Source organism: Zalophus californianus, chromosome 8 (genome assembly GCF_009762305.2).
Source record: "Zalophus californianus isolate mZalCal1 chromosome 8, mZalCal1.pri.v2, whole genome shotgun sequence".
Classification (NCBI taxonomy): Eukaryota; Metazoa; Chordata; class Mammalia; order Carnivora; family Otariidae; genus Zalophus; species Zalophus californianus.
The window spans coordinates 22667913-22688780 of NC_045602.1; the positions used below are offsets into that span (position 1 = coordinate 22667913).

Genomic DNA, 20868 nt, shown 5'->3' on the forward strand with positions numbered 1-20868 from the left:
TCCCTTTAGCGCTAGTGGGTTCTATCCTCTCTCGCAGCCCCCAGCGTCACCTCAGCCTCTCTAGGCACGCAGCGTCTCTATGGTAGAGGGGGCGGAGCCAGGAGAAAGATGGCGGCGCCCGCAGAGGCTGCTGAGTCGCAGGCTTCGGGGGGTCCTCGCCCCTCAGTTTGTCTGTTAGTGTTGGGAATGGCGGGATCTGGGAAACCACCTTTGTACAGGTGACGTACACGGCGCGGGCGTAGTAGGTGCACGCGAGAGGTTGTCAGTGGTGGGCGGAAGGCCAGGGAGAACGGGAGGGAGGTCTCTCGGGCGAGTTGGAGGGGACCCGCGTGTGGCTTTAAGGTACTTGCCAGCAACACCGGTTCCTACTTAGGCTAGCCTTTTTGGACTTTAGCCTGGTTTAATTAGGGCGCTCTTCTTCGCACCCTCAGTTCATATTTGGTACAACTTACCACTTTCTGGAATTGTCTTACCGGTATAATTGCCGACTCCTCGAAGGCAGAGGCTTACATGTAACTGGCAATTAATACAGTGCTAGCATACAGGCTTTTGGTGTAGATTACTAAAGAATTTTTTCTTGCGCAGCTCTTATGTTTCAAGCACTGGAGATACAGAGATTGAATTTGGCGAAGTTCCCGCTTTGGGGAGCTAATATTTTAATGGGAGTGATAGAAAAAAACCTCACACCAATCAGGTAAATAAGTGATCGAGAGTAGGGGAGACTCTCTTAGATGGGTGATAAAGAAGAGATAGCATTTATGAGAGTTGAATGTTGGAGGTGGATATTGGGGACGAATATTTCAGGTCGAGGGAAATGGAAGTGTAGAAGTCTTCAGGTATGATGGATACAGGAATCTTGGCCCCTTCTCATTCCCTCTTTGTCTCACTCCATCCCTCTTCTCATATCTCTGCAGAGGCTTACTGGACATCTACATAGCCAAGGCTCTCCACCTTATGTGATTAATCTGGACCCAGCTGTACATGAAGTACCCTTTCCTGCCAATATTGGTGAGTAAATTGTCAGAACTGTGTAAATTGTGTGAAGTCCCTCAGAAAATGGAAAGCTTCCAGCCCACCAGTCTTTAATGCTTTCATTTTTTTTTTTAAGTTTTTTTTATTTATTTATTTGAGAGAGAGAGAGAATGAGAGATAGAAAGCATGAGAGGGAAGAGGGTCAGAGGGAGAAGCAGACTCCCTGCTGAGCAGGGAGCCTGATGCGGGACTCGATCCCGGGACTCCAGGATCATGACCTGAGCCGAAGGCAGTCGCTTAACCAACTGAGCCACCCAGGCGCCCTCATTTTTTTCTTACTTTTTTTTTAAGATTTTATTTATTTATTTGAGAGAGAGAGAAGGAGCAGGGGGAGGGGCAGAGGGAGAGGAAGAAGCAGACTCCCTGATGAGCAGGGAGCCGCATTCCCACTCCATACCAGGACTCTGGGATCATGCCCTGAGCCGAAGGCAGATGCTTAACTGACTGGGCCACCCAGGTGCCCCTTATTTTCATTTTTCTAAACTACTTTCATTTTCCTTGAATTCCTAGAATCTCTAAACAAGCCTTCTCCCTTATTTATATTTTCTTTGTTTACTCCTTTCCCTAAGTAAGTTTATTTCCTTACCTCTCACTGTTATCTCTCCCCTCTTTCTGACCAGAGAGTATCAGGTTATTGTTTTTTTGGATAATGAAGTGACAGTCCTCTCACCTCAAGGTCATAAAACCTTCAGCAGGCTCTGATACATAAACCTGTTTTGTTTAGTTTCTTTTCTCAAAAGTTTAGAGTTTAAGGGTTCTTGTGTGGTAGTTCACTTACTGATCCATAGGAACCTTTCTTCCACTCCCAACGTTACATGGGAAAATGTGTGTATATATGCATATATGCAATTGTTTTGGGAAGAGGTTTCCAGTTATCATCAGACTTTCAGAGGATCTGTTACTGTGAAAAAAATTAAGAGTGGATATGATTCATTGTCATGGTTCTTGATAGGATATAGGGGCCTCCTGATTTCCTGGCTGTTACTGTGCTAATCCTCTCCCTCTGTGTCTCTTCTTAATCCTGTTAAGCTGCTTGTAACCCAATCATACTAATAAGGGAAACCTTGTTAAGAAGCAGAGATCATTTGGGAAGAGTTTGGGAAAAAGTTGGTATCTCCTATTTTAGAGGATGGACTTCTATCTGTTGCATAGATGACTGGATAAAGAAGATGTGGTGGAAAATTACTCAGCCATAAAAAAGAATGAAGTCTTACCATTTGGGACAACATGGATGGACCTAGAGGGTGTTATGTGAAGTGAATAAGCCAAGACAGAGAAAGACAAATGCCTTATGATTTCACTTATATGTGGAACCTAAAAACAAAACAGAACAGAAACAGACTCATAGATACAGGAAACAAACTGTTGGCTACCAGAGCAGGGGGGAGTTGGGAGGCGGGTGAAATAGGTGAAGGGGATTGAGAGGTACAAATGTCTAGGTACACTGTAAGTCATGGGGATATAACGTACAGCATAGGGAATATAGTCCATAATATAATAACTTTGTATGGCAACAGATGATAACCAGACTTATTGTGGAGATCATCTTGAAATGTATAAAAATATCGAATCGTTATGAATGTAAACCTGAAACTAGTAAGATACTATATGTCAGTTACACTAAATTAAAAAAAAAAGATGGAATTCTAATAGTTGGTGGGGTCTACAGGCTGGTAGACAGGTTTAGTTAGATATTACTGGATGTATTAATTCCCTTTGAAAAATCATGTCTGCATTACCTTTGTTACCAGTAGGCAGTTAGTAAGAAACTTTTTTCTTGATTTATCTCCCTTTTTCTTTTCTTTCTTTTCTTTTTCTTTTAATTCCAGTATAGTTAACATACAATGTTTTATTAGTTTCAGGTGTACAATATAGTGATTCAGCAATTCTGCATTTTTTTTTAGCTGCCTTTTTCTATGCGTATGGTCACTGATAAGGTATTTAATTTGTACAAAACTTTCTCTTGGGGTGCCTGGGTAGCTCAGTCGGTTAAGTGTCCAGCTCTTGGTTTCAGCTCAGATCATGATCTCCAGGGTCATGAGATTGAGCCCGAATTGGGCTCCAGCTCAGTGGGGAGTCTGCTTGAGATTTTTTCCCTTCCCTCTCCCTCCCTCTCTGCTCCTTCCCCTGCTCATGCACGTGTGCGCACGCTCTCTCCTCTCTCTTTCAAATAAGTTAAAAAAAAAAATCTCAAAAACCCCAAAACCCAGCTTGGCCATATTACTTAAAAAAAAAAAACAAAACTTTTCTCCTTGTCTCAGACCATTTCTACCATAACTTCTGATCTCCTAGCTAACATTTTTCATGGGTCACTTCCCAGTTACCTTTTGTAAGGAAGGAAACCAGTGTGAAACTGGGGGGATTAGTAGAAGAGAATGCAGACAAGAGAAGTCTGAACGGTTGGATTCAGCTTCTTGCTGGGAGAGAGGTACTTGCAGGGCATCTTCTGCCCTGTTCTTCTCTTCACGATCTTGTTTTTTTTCCCCTGTCACAGTTCAGTGACCTTAGCTTAAAAATTTAGAAAACAAATTTGAAAAGTAAACTGAGATACGAAGAGAGAAACTTATTTTTTTTTCCTCGGGAAGCAGGGATGATTTGAGAGGCCATTGGTGGAGGGTCTCAAGCTATATTGTTTCTGTTAAATTCCAATGAATTCTTTCTCGCCCCCCCCCAGATATTCGTGACACTGTGAAGTATAAAGAAGTCATGAAACAGTATCCTTTTTCAGCATCTGCCTCGCTGCTGACTCATCCCTGACTAGTTACTGTCTGTCTTTTGTGGCCTTGAGAGTATTTTTGCATTTCTTTGTGAAATATACTAGCAAAAGCATGTAATTGCTTTAAAGTAATTTAATTAGGAGGTTGGAAAGATGAATGTGAGCAGAGGTATTATAGGTGATTAGAAATACTGTTTCAGCTTGTGGTTTCAGTTTTCTTACCATCTTCCCAGACTATGGGCTGTTGTAATCGGAGAGCATGGAGGGTGAGAGGCTAGCTGGTGCTGTGCCTGGTCCCATAAAGTAGTGTCGCCTTGGAGGCTACCACCTCCTCTGACACTGAGAAGCTCAGAAGTAGGACCAGCTCTTAGGACGTTGCTGCATGAAATGTGTACTTTCCGGGTAGGTGGGTCTAGGTGGATAGACTGATTCTAATCAGCAGGGTGACTGACCAGTGAGGATCAGAGCCAGGAGTGTGCTATCTTAATGGTATTGTCAGATGATCTTAATGGCTAATGCTATTAAGCTGTCACTGCCAGATGCATCTGTGTCTTACATTTTGGTCACTTTAATTTCTTCATTTTGCCTCAGCGTCCCCAAAATGATAAAGGAACGAGGATAATGAAAATTCCTTGTGAGGTTAAGGTTGTGTGGTTTGTCAAGGATTAGCTGCCAGTATCCATTCATGGAACACTAATGTTATAATGCTGTTTGTGTGAATGATATCCTAAGTGTGAATTTCATCATCTAAGCTGATCTTGAGGATTTAGCTATTTAAATCCTCAACTTAGTGTCCAGGTATGGACTTGGGCCCAATGGTGGTTATAGTGACGTCACTCAATCTCTTTGCTACCAGATTTGATCAGGTATGTCTGTCTTTACTTTTATAGGCATGGCTGTGTAAAAACCTGTGACTTTTAAATGCCTTGGCTTGCTCACGTTGAGAAAGAGCAATAAACCTGCATATACATAGAAAATAAGTTAAGCATTTTGGTAGACAGAGGAGGTTATGACAGGATGATCAGTGTTGTGAGACATTCACATTTAACATTGTGACAGCCAATAAAACAAAAATCCAGGTTCTTTTCTTGATCTTGGCTTGTGTCACCTTGAGGTTGGAATGGAGGGTTGGGGAGTGGGATGGGCTAGCAGGCATGGAATGGAAAGATAAAGGGGGCTTTTTACGTGTGACAAATAATTGTCACTGTTTAAGTTTTTCTCTATCACCTATGTCCATAAGAGTGTTTTGTAATCACTGATTTTTTTACCCTGATGTCACTCCGTGAGACAGGCTTGTGAACATTTTACTGAAGCACCAAGAGATATGTCCCTGCAGTGACAGACCATCTTTAGCTTCTCAGGCCCTTGCAGTATACTCGGGGGTGTGGCAGTGCTGCTGGTGTGGTTGTGTTTCTTTAGTTCATTGAGTTTAGTTCATTAGTTGGTGTCCTAAGATTGAGAACACAGAGATTGATAGTTGATAGTGCCTATAAGGCGGGCCACCCTGGAAAGGATGATTTTGTGTTTGAAATGGATCCTGTTGTAATTGGCATCTTTTTCTTTTAGGTGATGAAATTTATTGAGAAGGCCCAGAACATGTCTAAGTAAGTGATTTCAGTTTAACACCAATTATTACTCTGTACTTGACATGTTTCGAGGATTTCAGGATACCATCAAACTCTGAAGGGGTATAGATTGAGATGAAACCATTAGAAGTGAAAAGAAAAAGTGGGCAAAAAACAACAAACAAAAAACAACCCATTAAGGTGATATACGGTGAAGATCTAAATTTAATAGTATCCTGCCCCCAATCACTGTCATATATGCCCATGGTTTCCTAGGAGGTATTTTTTTTTTTTTATTTAAGGTTTTATTTATTTGAGAGAGAGAATGAGATAGAGCACGAGAGGAAAGAGGGTCAGAGGGAGAAGCAGACTCCCCGCTGAGCAGGGAGCCTGATGCGGGACTCAATCCCGGGACTCCAGGATCATGACCTGAGCCGAAGGCAGTTGCTTAACCAACTGAGCCACCCAGGTGCCCCGGAGGTATTTTTGAGACTTTGTCCAAATTCAGTTGTCTACCTGCCTTCTCTTGGGAAAATCAATTTGTTGGCATTAGAATCTCTGAAACACCTTACTAACCCTTGTTTAAAAAATAAATCTTAAAAAGAATTTAGACAATTAAAACCATGGTGTAATATTTAAAAGATGAAACTTTTCACCCTGATTCCCAGTAGAAGTAACTATCATCATTATTACTATTATATTGTGTTACATTATTTTATAATGTATAACATATAGTATTGTTATATAAATATTATGCATATTATTGCCATTATTACTATCAGTGACTCATTCCACATGTTTCCATGCATATATATATAGAAGGATGGATGGATAAGGTGTTTCACAAAAATGCTTTTATAAAAACTACTACAGGTAGTTTAAAAAAAAATAACAGCTTTATTGAGATACAAATTCATGTACCAAAGGTTCACTCTAATTTTAAGTATACAGTGTAGTGGTTTTTTAGTATATTCATAAAGTTATGTACTGATCACCACTATCTAATTCTAGAACTTTCTCTTCATCCTCAAAAGAAACTCCATACTCATTAGCAGTTCCTGTTATTCTCCCTTCCTACCCTGGCTCCGGGTGGCTGCACTATTTTACATTCTCACCAGCATCGTGTGAGGGGTCCTGGTCCACACCCTCGCCAGTACTTGTTGTCCTTGTTTTTGGTTATAGCCATTTCAGTGGGTGTGAAGTGGTGTCTCCTTGTGGTATCAGATTTGATTTATATTTCCTCAGTGATTAAAGATGTTAAACATCATTTTATGTACTTTTTGGCCATTGGTATATATTTGGAGAAATGTCTATCCAAAATTTTTTGCTCATTTTTAAAAACAGGCTTTATTTAGATATAATTCATATACCATTTAAACTGTCTGTTGGCTTTTGGTGTATTCACAGAATTGTGCAACCATAGCTACAGTCACTTTTAGAATAATTCCATCACTTCAAGAAGAAACCCTGTATTTAGCTATTACTCCCCTCTCTCTCTTTTCCTCCTTCCCCTCCTCCACCTTCACCCCCACCTCCACCCCAGGAAACCAGATGGTTTCCCAAGAGATTTGCCTTCTCGTTTTATTTATCTCTCATTTTTAATGCAGTGTGTTTCTAAAACTATCACAGTTTCCTCTGTGATCATTTGCAGCAGTTTGTGGACTGCTGCTCCTGCCTGGTAGCATGAATATTGGACATTGAACAAAGCCCAGGGGAACATGGTATACGTTTTAAGGGCAGTGGGAGGAAATTAGACTTGACAGTGTGAAGAGGTTCCAATCTTGGATAACCAGATGTTCAGTGTTTTGTGTGCTGGAATAGCTTTCAGCATTACACAGGTGTAATACTTCTTTAATGGTCCTTCTTGACACAGATATGTCTTGATTGACACACCTGGACAGATTGAAGTGTTCACGTGGTCAGCTTCTGGGACAATCATCACTGAGGCCCTGGTGAGTACTGTAGGTCTGGTTACTGAGAGTAACTAGAGAGCTAGACTGCTTAAGCATCTTTTTATTGCATGGGACCTTATATGGGAGGGAGTTATGGAAGCTCTGTATACCCTGCCTAAGGAAGGTGGGAAAAGAGTTTGGGGATAGGTCATGAGCCCTTTGACTAAGGCTGTGATTATTTTGTGGCTTTAGGCATCCTCATTTCCAACAGTTGTCATTTATGTAATGGACACATCAAGAAGTACCAACCCAGTGACCTTCATGTCCAATATGCTCTATGCCTGCAGGTAATTGATTGCTGGTGGGCATGCTCTTAAATCAAGGGAGGAGGCCTCTTCTTTTCTCTTTTGTATTTGAGTCCCGAGTACTTACCAACCTGGATTTGTGCTCATTCGGATGTGCCCCTCAGTTTAGTAGTTGTGAGCTGGGGAGAGGTTAGAAGAGAAAAGAGACACATGTGCTGGCATTCTCTATGAGCAGCTTCTCATCTTTCTCCCTTGCTTGTTATAGAAACAGGTCGTGTATGAATATGAACCTTTTGGTAGTTGCTCCCAGTTGAATGAAACAAGTCTAAATAGAATAGAGCCCTCTGGTCTAAATGCTCCTTTTCTTTGTTATGACATGTAGAGTTAAATTATAATATGAGAGCTTATGAATAAAGAGATTTATCTATAATTCCACAAAGCACAAGTTTGCCCCAACTTGGAGTCATTGGGGACAGAAGAACATGCCTCACTAGGGTATGTGAGTGCAGTAGACATAGGAACAAGGCAAACTGTTACTAAATCTGAGAGAATTTATTTGGGGTGTACACAAAAGCCATTACCAGCATTTGTGCCTTCTAATATGACTAGGGATACCCCTTCTTGTTAGATTCAAGAAATCCTAGTACAAATAGAAATCTGATGATTGGTAGCGTTTTTTGCTTCCATATTTATTGTTTAAAAGACAGTTATTTGGTAAAAACAACCCTACAAAAAAAGCTTACACAAAAAACAAGATCAGTATCAAAGCATTATTACTCCAAGAAAGAGAGAGAATGTGTGTGTGTTGTTTGCTTGATGGTAGGTGATGGTTTTTCCTCTTGGGAGAGGAAACTGTGAGGGCTGTGTGAGAATGGATATGTATATGTGGAGTCTGAACCCATTCCACTTCTCTTTACTCAGTTCCAACAGACTGACACTGGGCAAGCAGGAGCCTTAAGTGTTTTTACTAATAGTGTCTTGATGTTTGATTTTCAGCATCTTGTACAAAACCAAGCTGCCTTTCATTGTGGTTATGAATAAAGTAAGTGGATCCTTCCTTTTGTGGTTCAGTATTTCTTTTTCATCAGAACCTTGTGTTATTGGAAAGTTTGGGTAGGTGAGGATTTTCACATGTCGGAGAACAGATTCAAACTTATCTGAAACAAAGTCATGAGCAGTTGTAGGAAAAAGATTCAATCAGATTGAATGAATATTTATCAGTGGCTCTCATCAAAGTATTTTTAAACTAGATAGAGTAGCCTCTCAACTGTAGTGTATAGGTTATCCCTCAGAATTGCATTGTATATGGGGGAGGGGCTGCTAGTTTATTGGCAGTCACAATTAAAACAGAAAACTTCACTGTTGTTGGGTTGACGGCTAGGATTCAAGAGACTACATGACTTCAGAGCCAGAATATGCTCGCATCTACTGTTGCCATGGTCACTTGGCAGTGGATAGTGAAGGGTCTGCTTCAACCAAGAGAACACATATCTTCATTTCATTATTTACAGTAGTCTTGGCCCTTTATGGTTTGTTGTAGTGGAGGAGGAAATGCGGAAGCAGAGAAAAAATATATGAATAATTGCTTTGTTGTCGCCACTTAATTAAAATTTTTTTGATGTTTAATATCTAAGCATATCTCTGGTTGCTAATAGTTGACTTCCTCTTTGGTACAGACTGACATCATTGATCACAGCTTTGCAGTGGAATGGATGCAAGATTTTGAGGCTTTCCAAGATGCCTTGAATCAAGAGACTACATACATCAGTAACCTGACTCGTTCAATGAGCCTGGTGTTAGATGAATTTTACAGCGCACTTAGGGTAAACTTTCTCCTCTCCTTATGCTGACAGTTCCTTCAGACAACCTCTTAATCCATAGGGCTGGTTTTGAACCTATCTTAGAAAAGAAGTTCGTTACCTTCCTAAAAAAAAGCATTTAAGCATTACTTATAAAAATGGGAGTTTTATGGTTTTTTTTTTTTTTCCATTCTTTTGTGTGTTGTTCAGTTTTAAAACTGGAGGTTTAGGGGTGCCTGGGTGGCTCAGTTGGTTAGGCAACTACCTTTGGCTCAGGTCATGATCCTGGAGTCCTGGGATCAAATCCCACATCGGGCTCCCTGCTCAGCGGGGAGTCTGCTTCTCCTTCTGACCCTCTTCCCTCTCGTGCTCTCTCTCATTCTCTCTCTCTCAAATAAATAAATAAAATCTTTAAAAAAAAAAAACCAAAAAAACAAAAAACTGGAGGTTTAAAAGATAAATAAGGTAGGGGCACCTGGCTGGCTCAGTCATTAGAATATATGGCTGGCTCTTAATCTCAGGGTCATGAGTTTGAGCACCACTTTGGGCACTGAGATTACTTAAAAAAGATAAATAAGGTAAAGACCGTACCTTCAGAGTTTATGGTTTAGTTTGAAGAGAGGGCTACATGCAGAATTGAAACATGATATATTGTGGTAAGGACCTTATGAAGATTGGAGGTTGAGGCTCATGCTGGTAAGGGGCAGATCACTCTGGAAATGCAGGATTTTGGAGGATATAGCATTAGAGGTATGCTTTGAAGGAAGGGTACGATTTATTTTTTATTTTTTTAAAGATTTTTTTTATTTTTGTGTGGGTGTATGCGTGTTTGAGAGAAAAAGCGCACACACGAGAGGGGCAGAGAGAGAAGCAGACTCCCCGCTGAGCAGGGAGCCCAATGCAGGACCCTATCCCAGGACCCCGGGGTCACGACCTGAGCCGAAGGCAGATGCTTAACTGACTGAGCCACCCAGGCACCCAGGAAGGGTACGATTTATGTAAGCAAAAGTGTGTTGGGGTGGCGGGGAGGATGGCAGTTGCCCAAGCAAAGGCATTGCGATACTAATTTTTATAGAAAACAGTGGTTGGATTTGACAGGGAATAGACAACGAGTCTTGCTACGTGTTTCTCCTAATTCTTTTTTTTCTAGTCCTTTCTTTTCCATAGACATCTTTCCATGGCTTTTGAGTATGTGTGCTGTTTTGTTTTAGCTTCACTCTTTGTCAGAGACTTCTTGAAGTATCTAAACAACTTTTATGAAGATTTTATGTTATTTGAACAAAGTAATGTACACCATTTAAAAATATACAATTTCCTCAGTGTTACTGATGCTTTTGACAGGTGGTGGGTGTGTCTGCTGTTCTGGGTACAGGCTTAGATGAATTCTTCATGCAAGTCACCAGTGCTGCAGAAGAATATGAAAGGTGAGGATAAAGGAAAATCCTGTTGATGACGTTTTTAGTAACCTACAATCTGATATGGTAGCAGTTACAGGTATTATGTTTGCCCTGTGTATGTGTACTGGATCTGTATGTGTACACTTAGGAATAACAAGTCCCCATTAACTTTTTTAAAAATAGTATAAAACCTTCGCTGTATTGAATGATTAAGAGCAGGAGTCTTCAGACTTTTTGTAAAAAGCCAGATGGTAAATATTTTAGGCTTTTGTGGGCCATATGATCTTTGTTGCAACTGCTCAACTGTCATTGTAGGGCAAAAGCATCCATAAACAATTTGCAAATGAATGGGCATGGCTGTGTTCCAATAAAACTTTATATACAAAAACAGCCATGATTTGGCCTGTTTGCCACATTGGCTGACCCTGGATTAAGAACATAGACTTTGGAGTCAGACAGACATGGGTTGGATTTCTATTTTCTCCACTGAATAAATGAGTGGCCTTAGCAAGTTTTCATCATTTGTAGATCAGGGATAATAGCATTTATTGTTAAGGTTGTTGTGAGCGTTATTTGAGAAGATATTGTGCACCTAGCACAATTGCTGATACGTTGTAGCAAGCACACTTCATGATAAATGGTTGTTATTACTGTTAGCACGGTTAATACTGGAATTCTGTTTACTTACAGGAAAGTGTAATGAGAGCACTTTCCTTGGGCTGGTGGCATGATAATTGGCCACTTACTAGCATGTTCCTTTGGCTTCATACTTAGCAAGATTCTAACAACCACATGGTGGTTTTTAGACACATTATTTTGATTTTGATTCATCAGACAAGGGGTCTTTCTGTGTGTTACCAAAGTCTTAGGATAGACTCTTCTGTATCCTTTTGTTACTGCCCAGATAAGCCACATAATTACATATTGGGCTTCCTGAGCCCAACAGGCCTCCCCCCTTTTTTTTTTTAAATTTATTTGACAGAGAGCGCATGCACAAACACAAGCAGAGGGAGAGGGAGGAAGCAGGCTCCCTGCTGAGCAGGGAGGCCAATGTGGGGCTCGATCCCAGGACCCTGAGATCATGACCTGAGGCGAAGGCAGACGCTTAACCGACCGAGCCACCCAGGCACCCCAGGCCTCCCTTCTTTTATTCATCTTAGTTTTATCCGAACAAATGATGAGCTCATGAGTCATGGATTCCAGAGTTAATCTTTCCAGGCCAGCAGTCTTTTGTCTCTTTGCTGGTTTCAGGGTGGGGGCAAGCACCTTGACTTTTAATTCCAGAGGGTAGAATCTCCATGACTAAGACTTGTGACATATAATGTTCAGTGAAGTAAGGTCTTCTGTTATTGTCAGGGACCTAGGAAAATACAAGTGATGTGGGGGTGGGCAGGACAGATTATTAAATAAAGGAATTTAGAAAGTGTTTTCTCTTTCCAGGGAGTATCGTCCTGAATATGAACGTCTGAAGAAGTCACTGGTAAGAGAGGAGGCTATTTGTGTATTTTGGGCCACTAAGATATAACTTCAAACCATGTACTAATCCTCCTGCCATAAATGCTTTTGTTTTGGCTATCAGTGTATGTTTTAGATGTTTGTTATTTAAATTAGTAAATTTGTGTGTGTGCTGTCTAGATGCAGAAGGGCCCCTTAATTATTTTTCTTCTCTTTATTTGAAGTTTTTTAAATCTGATTTTTTCCGTTACATTTGCTAAGCACTTCTTGGGCCCCCCCCTCCTACTCCCGAGGCTCATTTAAAGACTGGTTATAGAATTTTAAGGAAAAAAGAGGTGGTTCACAGTGCTTATTCCAAATAATCACTTGGCCTGCCCTCTTCAGCTGCATTGGGCCCCTTACCACCGCTATGTCTGCTTGAGGGTTCTTTTGATGTGTTCTTGTGTCCAATTTCTGAAACCTCTAATTCTGTCTGCAGAGCCCTCCTGTCTGAACTTGTGCTCCTCTGGGCCCACGCTGCTTGGTGTTTCTGTATCTGCCATTTCTTACCTGCCTCAGTGTCTATAAATAGCCTCTAGTATTTGTATATTTAGTCATCTCTTGTCAGAAGTCTGGCATCTAACTCGGGGCTCTTTTTTTTTTTTTTAAAGATTTTATTTTATTTATATTTATTTTGGAGAGAGAGAGTGAGTGCGTTAGTGTGGGGGTGTGGGGGGAGGGTGGAGGGAGAGAGAGAATCTTAGGCAGGCTCCACACTCAGTAACCCTGAGATCATGACCTGAGCCAAAATCAAGAGTTGGACGCTTAACTGCCAGAGCCACCCAGGTGCCCCTAGGACTCCTCCTTTAATATGAAGATATTTTTCTCTATTTGCGCAGGCCAGTGCACAGAGCCAGCAGCAGAAGGAACAACTGGAACGCCTTCAGAAAGATCTGGGGCTCTGTAGCCTTGGACACAGGGACTGCTACAGGTACTGGAGGGTCTCTTGGTGTTAGGAACTAAAAGGAGGACATGCCTACTTCCACTGAGCAGGAAGATACTTACGTTTAAGAGAGAGAAAAGGATAAAGATAAAGTGGTGTTTGAGATTGATGTATCTAGTTTTTATATCACATTTACTTTGTGTGTGATTTGGAAAGATAAACTCCTGAAACTTGTATATAACTATACCACTTTGAATTCTTCCTCTTCAGGTAGTTTTTGCTTTACTTTGGCAAGATACTTGATATCTTCTCTATTTTCTTAAATTTTTTTTTTAAAAAATTTAAAGTTAGGTAACATACAGTATATTGTTAGGTTCAGGGTAGAGTTTAGTGATTCATTAGTTGCATACAACACCCAGTGCTCATTACATCAAGTGCCTTCCTTCACACCCATCACCCAATTACCCCATCCCCCCACCTACAATTTTCTTAAATACTTTTTACTCTCCACCCCCTGCCTTTTTTTTTTCCTGTTTATTTTGACCTACTTTCAGATTAACAGAAAAATTGTGTGGCTAGTATAAGAATTACTGTATACCATTCAACCAGATTTGCAAAATGTTAACATTCTACCACATTTACTTCATTCTTTCTCTTTTTCTCATTATGTATGACGTATATATAAGCATATAAACATAAACAAAATATATATTCCTTTTTTCGAAATCATTTACGAATAAGTTATAGACTTACTCTTGAATGTTATCCTTGAATATTTGAGTGTATTATTTCCTAAAAACTAGGATACTATTTTATATAAGCTCATGACTAAAAATTAGGAAATTAACTGGTAACTGTTGTCTGATGTGTTCCTTAGTTAGATGTAGCCATTTGCCCTGTGTAGCAGGAGAAAATCCTGGATCTGCATTGCATTGAGTTATCTTGACTCTTGTTCTCCTTTAATCTGGAATGGTTCCTTTGTTTTTCTTTGTATTTCATGGTAGTGACAATTGTGAAGTGTATGAGACAGATATTTTATAGAATGTTCCTCAGTTTGGATTTGTCTGATACTCCTTCAGGACTCAGTTCAGGTGGCTCATTGGTGGCAGCACTTTACAGAAGTGAGAAGTTGTGATTTTTCCATGCATGACATCCGAGGCCCACGATGTAGATTTGTCCCATCATTGGTGATGTTAATTTTGATTACTTGCTTAAAGTGGTGTCTGTCAGGTTTTTCATTGTAAAGTTCTTTCTCCCTTTATAATAAGTCTTTTGTTGGGTGATACTTTGAGACCATATGAATATCCTTCTAATTTTCACATGTTTACCCACTAGTTTTAGTATCCATTAATGTAATAGGGATAGTATCCATTTTCTGTGATGCCTGTTAGAAATATTTTCTCTCTGTTTGTCACTTGTTTTTTGACTTTGTCTGTGGTGTTATTTTGCCAGGTGAAAGTTTTTGTTTTGTTTTGATGTAATCAACTTTACTTGCCTTCTCTTTTACTGCATCTGGATTTTGAGTCATAATTGGGAATCCCTTACCTATGCTATGTTAAAGAGGAATTTACTCATGTTTTATTGTAGTACTTGTATGGTTTCATTTCATTTATTTATTTATTTATTTGAGAGAGCAAGTGAGCAAGAGAGAACATGAGTTGGGGGAAGGGGCAAAGGGAGAAGGAGAAGCAGACTTCCTACTGAGCGGGGAACCCAATGTGGGACTCAGTCCCAGGACCATGGGACGATGACCTGAGCTGAATGCAGACGCTTAACCCACTGAGCCACCCAGGCACCCCATTGTCTACATTTAAAGATTTTTATTTATTTATTTGAGAGAGAGAGAGAACGTGCCAGTGTGAGCAGGGGGGAGGAACAGAGGGGAAAGGAGAGGGAGGGGAAAAAAATCTCCAGCAGGCTCTGCACTAAGGACGAAGCCCAAAGTGGGCCTTGATCTCATGACCTTGAGATCATGACCTGAGCCGAAACCAAGAGTCAGAGGCTTAACCAACTGAGCCACCCAGGTGCCCCTCATTTTCTGCATTTAGATCCCTGATCCATTTAGAGTTTATTCCTGGGTATGGTGTAAAGTATAGGTCTGTGTTACCTTTTTCATAAAGGTGTACCTGCACTGTTTCTCAAAAAGTCTACCTTTGCCCCAGCAATCTGAGATGCTACCTCTATGGTATACTAAAGTCCCATGTGTACTTGGGTGTATTTTTGGACTTCCCATTTTATCCTTCTGGACTGTCTATTATGTGTCTCTACCACACTGTTATAATTACGTAGGGCCTGTATAGAATGTTTTAGTGTCTGCCATGGCTAGTCCCTTTTCATATTTTTCTTTTTTAGTGTTTCCGTGGCTATTCTTGCATGTTTGTTTTTCCACATGAACTTTAGCATCAACTCATTTAGTTTGCTAAAAAAACTTTTTGGTATTTTTATTAGTATTGCATTATGTACGTTAATATAGGGTGAACTGCAGACTCATGTTGAGTCTCCCTATCCAAGAATAAGGAGTATGTTTATATTTTTAAGTGTACTTTTGTATTTTTCAGGAGTTTTTCCTTGTGGTTTTTGCATAGTTTTTGTTAAAATTTTCCAAGTATTTTATCTTGTTAGTGTTGAAAATGGGATTTTCTGAACCATTGTGTCTTCTAACTGGTTATGTTTGTGTACATGAAGGCTTTTCATTTCCATATATTAGTCTTTTTATTTTGCTACTTAACTGAATTTCTTTGTTTTTTAATATTTTTTAAAGATTTATTTATTTGAGAGAGAGTACACACGCGGGTTGGGAGCGGCAGAGGGGGAGGGTGAGGAAGAAAGAATTGGAAGCAGACTCTGTGCTGAGTGAGGAGCCCAATGTGGGGCTCGATCCTGTGGCCCGTGAGATCATGACCTGAGGCGAAACCAAGAATCGGTTGCTCAACCGACTGAGCCACCCCGGTGCCCCTGAATTTTCTTACTGTTTGAATTAATTTTGTCATTGATTCTTAGGGGTTTCTAGGTTGGTGCTCATATTTAGTATCTATGCGCCCCCACCCACCCACACTTATGGATGGACTGGCCTTTAAAGGAATGAAGTTCTGTTCATGAAAGCTTTTGCTCTATCTTGACTAGACAACAGCAAAGCCACTTGGAGGGGGAGATGCTAGAAACTGGCGGGATTTACCAGTTATGTGAACTCACCTGGCTGTCTTTGTTGTGCACCCCAGTGACACAAATTTCTGTGCTCATCACTCAAGAATATGTGAAGTAGCAAATGTTAAATCTGCTGCAAAAGGTCTTCCATACTCAGATAACCTGTTAAAGGTTGGGACTTGCAGTAAATTATTTCGGGAAAATCACAAGTATAGCTGGGCACAGACTTAAGCACTGACTGTTAGCACGCCATGTCACCATCCTTCTTCAGGGCCACAGTCTCCTTGACATTTGTGCCCCTTGATGTTGCCACTGTTGGCCTCCTCCATCCCCAGCTGACTTCTCCCCAACTAGACTCCTGAAGAGAGTGGTCATGTCCTCCTGTGGCTCCAGGATACTGGGCATCGCTTTAGGGTCTGAGTCCAACCCTCGCAGGCTGAATTCCCTGCACAGGAATGAAGTGATTCGACTTTGATTGGCACTTAGCCCTTGTTCAGTTTCCCCGAGTAGGGAATTTGCCTCTATTAGTATATTTACTTTCCCATTTTCCTCCCTCCCTCTTTTTCTTGAATAATATCCTCGCTCCTTTACTGTCTGTCATTTCACCATCTATTCTCTTCAGACCCTCAGAACTTAAATTTCCACCAGGAATATTCCTTAGTGTCCTACGCTTTTACGCTGACTCACCACACACTGCATCTGCTCAGATATCTTTAGTCTTCATAGGAAAAACTATAGCCTCTTCTAAGCTGTGAGCTACTAAAATGACTGTTACTACCAGGACAAGCTACCTGAGAATTATTTTCCTCAGCTTAAAAATAGCACCTTTTGGGTTCCTGGGATCCTGAAAGCATTTTGTGAACTACACTACTGTAAAAATGTTAAGTGGTATTAACAATTAACAATAATACATTTAGAAGAGGTAAGAGTCAGCATTTATCTTTATCATGAGCATTTTCATCCTGCTAATTTATAATCATAGTTACTGAATCAAAATCACCTTTTGGAGGAGACACAGGTTCATGACATGCTATTGACAGGTGTTTTCTCCATAGACAGCTTATCTCCTGCACTTGACCCTTCTGACTTGATCCTGACTCGGGGAACTTTGGATGAAGAGGCTGAGGAAGCAGACAGTGATACTGATGATATTGACCACAGAGGTGAGAGGGGGCTGAGGTGGCTCATGAGAAGAGAGTAGCTGCTTATCCCCACACTGTTTGCTCAGGAGCTTCTTGTTGAGAGAAACCATATAGATGCAGCCAGTGACAGGAGAGAGAAAGATGGTACCCGATACAGCAGCGGGAAAGAGTTCCATATGTTGAGTTCCTGGCCTTCCTACTGAATGGTTAATATTGAGCTCATTACAGGCTTTTTGTTAGTCTCTTGTCTTCTCATCTTTAGGTCCTAACTCAATTTGAGAAATCCAGGATTTTTGTTTTGTGTAATTACTGTTTTAAGAATACATGAGGTGGGGGGTGGGGAAGAATGCATAAGGAGGCCTCAGCAGACCAAAAGCAGTTAGAAGGGACTGTAACACTGAGGATAGAATGGCTCTGGAAACCTGAAAGGGTTCCACTTGGCATAGTTTTATGGACTGTGAACAGAATCTGTTTCTTGAAACAACCCTTTTTGGTTCTAGCTATGACCAAGAGCAAACCTCTCTTTACCATCCAGTTTGCTGGATGCTAACATCTAAACTGCCTCACTGACTCAGATTTATTGAGGTACGATTTACAGACAGTAAAGCCCACCCTTTTTAAGTGTATAGTTTGATGAGTTTTTTTATTTTTTTATAGATTTTATTTATTTATTTGACAGACAGTGAGAGAGGGAACACAAGCAGGGGGAATAGGAGAGGGAGATGTAGACTCCCCCCTGAGCAGGGAGCCCGATGCGGGGCTCGATCCCAGGACCCTGGGATCATGACCTGAGCCGAAGGCAGACGCTTAACGACTAAGCCACCCAGGTGCCCCCAGTTTGATGAGTTTTAACAAATATATGTGCACCTGTAACAGCCATCATACTCAAGTTCCCCTGCTTGTTTTTATTCAGTCCCCTTCCCGCACACTTAGTTTTTGGCAATCACTAATCTGATTTCTGTTCCTTTAATTTTGCTTTTTCCAGAATGTTGTATAATTAGGATCACAGTATTTAGCTTTTTGGATTTGACTTTTTTTCAGTCCGTGTAATGCTTTTACAAACCATCCATGTATCAGAAGTATGTTCTTTTTATTGAATAATATTCCATGATGTGGCTTTTACCACAAGTTGTTTATCCATTCATCAGCTGATTGCCATTAGGGTTGTTTCCAGATTTTAGCTATTATGAATAAAGTTGCTCTATATATTTTTCTTGGTTAAAAATACCTAGGAGTGGGACCTCATTTTAGTTACTCTATGAGGGAGGTATTCTCCGCATTTACAGGTGAAAGAAACTACCTTTTGGGCAACGTGATAAATAGAGTATGCTTCTGGGAGATATTTCCTCATTGCGAGGAGTGAACACGTAGTTTATTAGAAGCAGAGTACTATTTCTGATGGATTGGTGACAGCAGCTCTAATTTGTCTAATGGGAAAGTTAAAAAGAATTGACCTTTTTTTCCTTGTAGTTACAGAGGAAAGCCGTGAAGAGCCAGCATTCCAGAATTTTATGCAAGAATCAATGGCACAGTATTGGAAGAGAAACAAGTAGTTTCTAGAAGTCCAGAATTTTGGAACTCTGTGAAGGAACTATCCTAACCTCTGATTGGCGGCTACTATAAAGGACAATTTTGTTCAGAGTTAGCAGTTTCTCTTATAGGGAAATTTGACTTAGATGCAGCCAGGGATAGAAAACCACTGGACGTGGCAGGTAGATGCCAGTTCCCCTTGGCCTGTCCCTTGGATTTATGCAAGGAAGGATATTCTGACTATTCTTGGATGCTGATATCCCTTCAAGCCTAAAGCTTCAAGTTTTATCATTTGAACTCAAGTATTTTTGCTGCTGATGGATGGAACAGCGAGAACTTTTCACTTCAAATCTCTGTCAGGTTGGGTCTGTATTCTACTTTCCCAGCATCTTGCCCTTGACCCTGTACCATGAGTTCCTCTCTTTTTAGCCGAAAGGGAGAGGAAACATGAGCTTGCCCAGGGTGGCAGTGGAGTCTCCTTGGCAACCAGTCAATGTTGGCTACAAAGTGTGCCTCACACGGGGGTAACTCATTATGGACAACGGGTACATTGAAGAAAGTGAGCAAAACATATGACTAATGAATAAGAATCCTGCTTTGGATGATGACTTGGATAATTTTAACTTTGTTGTAAGCCTGCCTGTCATAATTTCAAATAAGAAAATTATGTAATTGCAAGTAGGTTCGCTTCTATTCAACACAGAGGTTTAAAGCCACATGTCCAAACCTGTCTCAGTAAAGCAGGGATGTTTACTAAAGTCTCCCATGTACACATACCAAGTAATCAGGTACAGAGCTAGGCACCGTTTCTGTTATACTTTAAGGCGAAGTATCCTTTGTGATTTATTCAAAGACCATGGGTTCGGGTAAGGTGCACATTCCATATATAATAGCCTTGGTAAGGCAAACCTTCCACATTCTTCACAGTGTCTTAAAACAGTGCATTTCTCTTAAGGAATTTTATCCCTGCCTAATCTGTACTCCAATTCAGCGGTTCTCAAGTGTGATCACTGGACCAGAAGCATCAGCATGACCTGGAAAATTGTTAAAAACACACTTAAGACCTGAATCAGGAACTGTGGGGGTGGGACCTAGAAATCTGTTTTAGTTAAGTCTATCAGGGAATTCCCATGATGTTAAGTTTGAGAACTGCTCTAGCTAAAATAGCCTGTGACAGTTCCAGGCCAGGAGAATCTCAGGTATCTTAAAATGACCTGCTTTATCAGAGTACCTAACCTTGACCATCTGGTGCCTCTTCTCCAATGTAAATATTCTAAAAAGCATTTTATTTTGCCATTAAGTATTAATTTCAGTGTTCTGCACCTATAGATTATATACCTATAGATATTAATTTCAATATTCTATACTTAGAAGGCACTAGTAAAAATTTGAACCTGTTCAAGAGGAAACCATTTGCAAAGCAAGACTCTGAACATCCTTGGTTTTTCCCCTTAGTGCTTTGAATGCTTCCTTAAAAAAAAACTTGGCTTGGGGCTCCTGGGTGGCTCAGTCAGTTAAGCGTCTGACTCTTGATTTCAGCTCAGGCCTTGGTCTCAGGGTCATGAGTTCAAGCCCCACACTGGGCTCCATGCTGGGCATGGAGCCTACTTAAAAAAGAAAACAAAAAAAAACCTTGCCTGGCGTATGCCTTAAGCTCCACTCCATAAAGACAGGGACAGAGTCTTCCTCATCTTTGTATCCCTTGCGCAAGAGCCAGCACATATAGGTGCTCAATAAATGTTTGCTAACTGAATGAATTAAATACTAGATGACTACTTTATGGAAACTGCCTGATGTCTGCTTTCATAAATAAACGGGCAAATGAAGCTAAGCGTGGAATGGGAGTTCAGAGAAGTGTGCTAAGGATTGTGCAATTAGCAAATTTATAAATTATCAGAGTTTATGTTGTAATCTCATTTTACTGCTATTGCATTTTTTTTTAAGATTTATTTATTTGAGAGAGAGTACA

General features: G+C 40.6%; 1 protein-coding gene across 1 annotated transcript; it reads left to right on the forward strand.

Moving 5' to 3' along the window:
• Positions 1–64: 64 nt before the first annotated feature.
• On the forward strand, positions 65–20311 carry GPN1 (GPN-loop GTPase 1). The gene is given in 17 exon segments (XM_035728903.1): positions 65–212; positions 822–828; positions 915–1008; positions 3707–3746; positions 4547–4571; positions 4573–4614; positions 5315–5352; positions 7187–7265; positions 7458–7552; positions 8507–8552; positions 9187–9333; positions 10651–10733; positions 12147–12186; positions 13040–13096; positions 13098–13131; positions 17283–17390; positions 18840–20311. Coding segments are annotated over 17 exon segments (1122 nt in total). The 5' UTR covers positions 65–108; the 3' UTR covers positions 18923–20311.
• The last annotated feature ends 557 nt before the right edge of the window (positions 20312–20868 follow it).